This window comes from Micrasema longulum, unplaced genomic scaffold (genome assembly GCF_059751315.1).
Source record: "Micrasema longulum isolate JH-2025_06_02 unplaced genomic scaffold, ASM5975131v1 h1tg000368l, whole genome shotgun sequence".
In the NCBI taxonomy this organism is placed as follows: Eukaryota; Metazoa; Arthropoda; class Insecta; order Trichoptera; family Brachycentridae; genus Micrasema; species Micrasema longulum.
The window spans coordinates 148399-155882 of record NW_028277569.1 but is presented as its reverse complement, the minus strand read 5'-3'; the positions used below and the strand labels follow the sequence as shown (position 1 = coordinate 155882).

The 7484-nt window shown below is 29.7% G+C and overlaps 1 protein-coding gene across 1 annotated transcript in view; it reads right to left on the bottom strand.

The window, feature by feature from the left end:
* Window positions 1-5886: 5886 nt before the first annotated feature.
* Window positions 5887-7484, bottom strand: part of LOC148282172 (adenylate cyclase type 2-like) — a gene marked incomplete at its 3' end in the record, with an annotated part of 85541 nt that continues 83943 nt past the window's right edge. Inside the window, exon 5 of the mRNA XM_088225529.1 lies at window positions 5887-6045. Within this exon, the coding sequence (XP_088081655.1) occupies window positions 5887-6045 (159 nt within the window). The remainder of the gene's footprint in view (window positions 6046-7484) is intronic.

The window sequence follows — 7484 nt, the reverse complement described above, 5'->3', positions numbered from 1 at the left end:
CCCGGGAAATGAATAAAACATTTATGCTCCTAACTTTTGTTATACACATTAAATTGAAGATTGAAAATTTTGTATCTGTTATATAAAATAAACGTAACATAAAATAAACTAAGCAATAAGTAAATGTTTTTAGTGGGAAGGATGAACCTGATGCTTTAATAATAAATTATCAACATTTGGCGTCAATTTTGTCAGGTTTAATCTTAAATCTCCTCGGCCAATGATGTCCAGTCTGTTTCTTTTTTTCGTTAGGAGATTGGTAACAGCGCTGCACACCCTTTCCACTAGGTATGATGATGGAAAGCAAATTAAAAATTTCCTCGCTATATTGCCCACATCCTCAACGTACACAATTTTATAATCGTTTATAATAATTTGTTTACTTCATAAGTACTTTTATAAATAATGTAAATGTCTTTATATTATAATATATCAGTGTATGTTGAGATCCACTATCATGGACCCCCATTTTCATTTCTTGGACCCCCAAATTTTTTTTTCGTTGACGTAGACTCCTTGCAGGTTGTCATAGACCCCTGGGGGTCGATATAGACCACTTTGGGAATCTGCTTTACATGATTTACATGGACATTTAAAGTACCTAAATCGGTAACCTATAATTGAACATGTTTAAAAGAAAAAAATGTATGCATATTGTACTTTTCATGCAGAAAACTTTATTTTACTTAGTAGATAAAATTGAAGATAAATGTTAACTTCCCATTGTTATCCTGGCACAGGACTAAATTTTCCTTGGTGGGAAGGAATTGAGTTAATTTTTTTTTTTTAATTTCTTTTATTTTTTTTTTTTTTTTATTTATTTATGACAAAATACAAGGTTTTTAGACTTTACATATTACATTTTATTACATATTTTATTAGTACGAAATATTCCCAATCAGCAAAAGTGCTGGTATGAGGGGATATTACATAATAACACAATAGTTTAAATAAAAAATCAATAAAATACCATCACATATCACTCGTCACACGGGCTGTAAGAACTGTTTTATTTAGGTGTTTTTTAAGTACGTATATGTTTTGTATATTTTTTAAATCATTGGAAATGGAATTGTAAAAATTTATTGCTGTATACAAAAAACTGTTTCTTTTTCTGTTGGTCCTGGGTTGTTCGCAAGTTAAATTATTTGATGCTCTTGTATTTATTTTATGTATGTTGTAGTTTAAATTAAATTTAATATTTGTCTTTATTTTATTCTTTGTCATCTTAAACATAATTTTTTTCTGTGTAGATCAATTCCTCTAGATTGAGCATTTTTGTTATTCTATATAATTTTGTAGTTCTAGTAGATTTATTAAAAAAGATCACAATAATAAATAATAATAATAATTAAAATTGAATATTACTTTAAGTGTTTCATTCATTGTTTTTTGTATTGATTCTTGCATATGTTTACTACATTGCGACCATATTATTAATCCATATACAAATGTGGAAGTGTAAAAGCATTGTATATCATTAATTTTGTACTTTTGTCAAAGATATCTGTTCTTCTCATTATTCCAATAATTGAACCTAGTTTTTTTATAACTGCTTTGATATGTTTTGTCCATACTTAAGTTGGTGATTCAATATAAATTTAATGTTTGTGTTTATTATCTTTATATTGATGTGCAATTTATTAATTATGTTATTATCATAATCGTGATCATTCCCTTTCCGCACCTAATGGTGCATAAGGCACTGCATTGGTACATTAATCACGGCTCATATCGATTATCTTTGTTACATGAAGGTAAGATGTTCAGTCTTACGCATCAGGTGCCAGTACAGGGGACTATGAAATATTTTAGTGTAAAGACATATTTTTTAATAAAATTTTAATGTCAACCATGTCGAGAATCGAACCCGAGACTTTTGGCATAGTAGGCAAACGCGCTGATCATTACACCACGAGGCCGATGTTTTTTATTATACTAAAATATTATTGTTGTACTATATTATTTAAGTAAATCCGTTCCAATTCAACACAGGACTTCAGTCCGTTCTATGGAGTTGGGGCTTATGCTTCAATAAATGTAAATAAAATTATTGTTGTTGTATTTTTTTTTTCAAATTTGCACATCTTCATTGCAATCAAAGTAATGTATCCGTTAATTTCTCCTTGGATACAGAATGTTAATTCTGTATTCAGATTATGATTATAATTAATCCTATTTGTCATTTGTGTAGTAGACAAGCTACACAAAGACACTGCGAAAAACAATTATAACTTCAGAGACGCGTTAAGCGCTTTTAAGAAATAATTTACACAATATTATTCACCTTTATTTATTATATTATGGATAATTTTTCCGTTTATTTTGCTGGCACGTGTATTATTTTTAATGTATTCATTTATTAATTAATATTTTTGTACATGTGTTGAAATGTTAATTAAACATTGGCGGACTTATTGCCAAGTGGCATTTTCTTCTAACGAACCAATAAAATAAAAGTTTTATTTTTATCGAAAAAAAACCAATGATAGTATGTAAAACATAAAAATCACTGTATTTGCATATAAATTTGTCTTTTTTTGATAACGAAATATATTTAAAAAAATAAACACTTTTTTTGACACTGTTTTAAATTGTTTGGTTTCCCCATTTTTTAATTTTTTTTTTTTACACACTAAACTTAGAATTTAAGAAAAAGGTTTTTAAAACCAATTTTACTTTGTTTTTATTTATATCCCTATTCTTTATTTCGTCCGGGAGTCTCTTTACTATGCGAGGAAGTATATACGCCCTGGTCCTCTCTCCATACGCATTTATAGCTCTTCTTTCTGTGAAATTTCCTTTCACATTTGGCGCGTTTCATGGTTATGTGATATTGGCGTTTTGTAGAAATCCATGAAGTCCTCTGTTACCAGGCGATAGTATATCATATTATGTACTGTCAAAACTTTACACATAGGGAAAAGATTTTTGTAGTCATTTTGACAAGTAATTATGTTGGTTTTACTTGCTAACATTTTAAGGAATCTAATTTGTAATTTTTTATCCTATTTGTATACGTTGTAAATGTTAGCCCGTAACAACTCACTCCATATGATATAATTGACTCAACCAGCGCATGGTATAAACAGTACAGGGTGGCCCGCGGAACACAAAATTTCAAATGATTAAATTTTATCTTTCGTTGATTTGTCGTTGACGATCACTGCAGCAAAAGCATTTCTGTTGGGCGCTACTATATAATTTCACAGCCAGGACCACTGCTTATCGGTGTACTTGCCTTTGCGATTCCTGTAAAAAGATTACCAGTGGTTTTCCGTTGCCTTTTCTGGTGGATTTTTCTGTCGGCGTTACCTTTCCTTCGTTTGTTGGTTCTGTTTTGGAGGCGATATAAACCCGCCTTTCGCCTTTCATCCTCTCTTTGTCTGCTGTTATCACACCGTTACGAGTGTAATCTCATTGCCCAGGATTCACGACGTGGGCGTGGGAGTGGACCCTAAAGAGTTGGACTAGTCAGTCGTGTTGCCGGTGGAATTCATCAAGGGGTCTGCAGTATCTTATATATTTACGCAACATATGTTGATACTCGTTCGTAATTACACGACAGGTTTATTAGTCTCCTACGAAAAACGAGATAAGTTGTTCTTATCTCGTTTTTAATATTGAAAAAATTGTAATATTATCATTATTTTATCTTTGTTTGTTTGTTATTGTTTTATAAACGTGGTGTCTTTAATTTATGTTTATTCATAAACAATACATGAAGTTGTTATCGTATTTATATTTAACTATCCCCTTAAGGGTGGAAAGCAACACGTAGATCCTATCTTAGTGAAATAAAATGCTTTCCTGCAGAAGTAAATTACATTCGGTAAAATTATGTGCATAAAATCAAAAAAAGGTGCTCCGCCAACGTGCATTTCCATAATAATGCAATACCGAGAACCGAACAAAAGCTTCGAAAGTTAAGAGCAAACTTGAGAGGAAAGAAAGAAATCATTTGAAACGAGGATCCATTCTGTAAGGAAAACTTAAGCTAGGGTTTTAAAAGAGAGTAGAGCAAAGCAACAGGTAGAAACGAAAAGAAATGAGCATTCGTATAAAAGACCTCGGAAAACAGTAGGGGAAGTACTCAATTATTTTCTAGTATGCAATTATTTTCTGAAAGTTCTCCGAAGAAGTCATTGTATTTTTCTTTGTACCCTCCCAGTCTTTTTTTTCATACATACTCGACCATTTTTTCATGTCAAATTTAAATAAAATATTTTTCATACTTTACGAATTTATATGTGCAGTACCAAAACTGTTTAACTTAATACCTAGTGAAAATCGCGAGGAAAACAATTTAATGTTTTTTTTTAAATCATCAAAAACTTATTAGAACACCAACAAGCTACAAAAAGTGGCTTGGTGGGATGTTAGTTTTAGTAAAAATATAACAAGTGAATTTTTTTTTTTTGAATTGTAAAAATGTATAATTATGCTATTAAATAAATGAAAAATGACAGAAAGAACAAGTGTATCTTAAGTGCGCATATAAATATTTTTATAATTATTGATTAAAATCTGCACCTACCTTTAATGTAATGTAACCCGCAGACAAGCCTCGGCTTTGCGAGAACAACGATACAATTATATATGCTATTTTATTGTAAATATATATTTTTTTAAGGTAAATAAAAAAAATAAAATAATATAAAATGATTATGGCTAGTATTAATATAATTATTTGTTCAAATAAAATCGTACCTTATCAAAAAATTATAAATGGATAAACGAATATATCAATAAGTTAGTTAACGTTAAGTTACCTTTTATTAATCTTATGTTAAATAATGAATTAAATTGAATTTGAAAAAAAAAATAAGTGGTTTAATTGGAAAAACGGAAATTTATTGCATCAGAGAGAGAAACAATATATACCAATCTTGATTAGGTTCTCACCCTAGGCAGTGATATTCAGCCATGTCAACTAACATATTTATAGACAAACTGAAAATATAAATAAATATTATGAATAACGCTAATTTTTGTGACATTCGTATGATTGTTACCAATAACTTCTTTAAACTTTATCATAAACGTTTAACAAGTAAGTAAACAAATGTAGATATTATGGAATTATAATTAGCATAATTAGTGACCTAGATAAAACTTTTAAATCGACAAAAGCATTTTGTTGAACTTACTCACTGTCGAGTCAACAAACCCTTTCCAAAAAACGGTTATCTCTAACTCAAGAGATAACAAAAGTTTTCTATAATATTTTTGACTCGAACTCTAGAATAAACAAAAGTTTTTCAAGGACTTACAGACTCTAACATTAAAATTGACCAAAGTGTTCTTAAGACCTTTAATCTCAAGAGTTAATTTTTTTATTATTTTTTTTATTTAAATTTCATTGATCAACCCTTACGGGTTACATACACTTTTATATATTATTTTTAAAATATTTTCACTTTTAAAATTCACATTCTACCGTTCATAATAATTTTTTTAACATCTTTTGTAAAGGTTGTCTGAGTCTTTTGTTTAGTTTTGTCTGGTAGTTAATTGTATAATTTCAGTCCATGGTTTATTAGTCTCGATTGTCCTTTTCTCATTTTAAAAGATTGTATATGATATTTTTCTGATATTCTCGTCATGTGTTCATGTTTACTACAGTTTTTTTCCAGTTTATAATTAAAAAATATATTTTACTTTAGACTCTAACGTAGAACGCACGCATGCATACCTACACTAAATTGTACGCTTACTGTTCTAAAAAAATACAGAAATACTAATCTAGCGTTTTTATTACAAGACGTTTATAAACGGGAATTGTGACATTGGTTCTGACCAAATAAATCGTACATATCAAACTCTATAAATCATTCTAGATCCCAATTTCACACTTCGGTACGAAATAATAGTGGGAGTGCTTACCCAGCGATTCCTCCAGACTCCATGTGATTGGCGAGCGTGACGTCGTCACTCCACACGTCAAACTGCCATTTCCGCAGACCCAGCACGCCACATAATACATTGCCAGTATGGATGCCGATCCGCATGTCAACGTTGAAACCGGTCGCCTCTCGAACAAACCTACATAAATATGTCGATATCAGAATTCATGAAATTAGAATGTCAAAACGAGGTTAATTTATAAAATAACATAACGTAACGTAAACTTAATAAAAACCAAGTCAACTTTGTTATATTTACATTGTTTTATAATCTAAACCAAAACATGAGTATTTTTTTCTTGTTTTTCTTCTACAACAGTTTCTGTAGCTTTTGTCTTTTATTGTCCATTTAATTAGATTATTCTTTGAAACACATTAAATGCTGTTAACCGTGGAATTATCAAGGGTAGGTGGGTAGCCTATTAATATTATAAGTGTAATTTATTATTCTGCATGTTATCTATTTTATTTATTTTATTTTATTTGGGAAATCAACAGTTCTACATACATATTTATAGTAACCAAACAGATATAGTGTATAAACTCAGAACTAATAACAGATTTCCACATAGTATACAAAGTTAGTAAAGAAAATATATTACATATCAAATAAATACATATAATTTATACTTATTAAAATGTTATTTTCATATACTCAATTATAAAAGAATTTTTTCATATTTATTTTAAGAACATTAAGTTACTGTAAATTGGGCGGGATAAGGACAAAAATGCTTGAAGAGAGGATAAGGAGGGGAGGGGAGATGTACATATTTATTATTATGTCTACTAAGTTACATAATGCATTTTTAGTGTAAATTTTAAATCTGACAGAGTAATGTTTGTGTAATCTATATTGGTAAATTTTGTATTGTACACTGAAAAAGTCCTACGAAGAAAAGCATTTTTAACATACGATGTTTTACTTATTGGTACATGAAACAGGTGGTACCGTCTACAAATCCTGGCTGGCACATGTATTGTTATTAAACCAAGCAGCTCTGTACAGTCAACTATTCCTGTCATAATTTTGTAAAGCATTAGTTGGTCTGCACACACTGCGGTATTGTAGAGAAATGATTCCATGGAAGGTGGAGGCAGTGAGAGTAGATACATAAGAAATACCGGTTTTGTATTTAAGGTACTTTATAAATTTGTTTTGAATATTTTCTATTCTACTTATATATATGGCATACTGGGGGTTCCATATCTGAGATGCGTATTCCAAATGGCTTCTGACAAATGTATAATATAATGAAATTAGGGCCTTTGGATTATTAAAGTGTTTACTCATTCGAATTTTGTACATATATATATATATATCCAGTTATATGTCATTGTTCCTTAATTAAATAAATCTTTTTTTAATTTTCCAACATTTAAATTTTTCAAACGGCCATTTCCCCTCTTTTTGCTAGTTGTTCCGTGAAATCAGTGTTTTTTTATCTACTTTGGTCAACAGGTGCGAGCGTTCATAAATTGGTAACTATTTTGTAAATTATGACGACATATTTTGTACGTTTATTGATGACAAATGGGATAAATTTATACCTCTTTTTGTACGTTTTTAGTCCATTT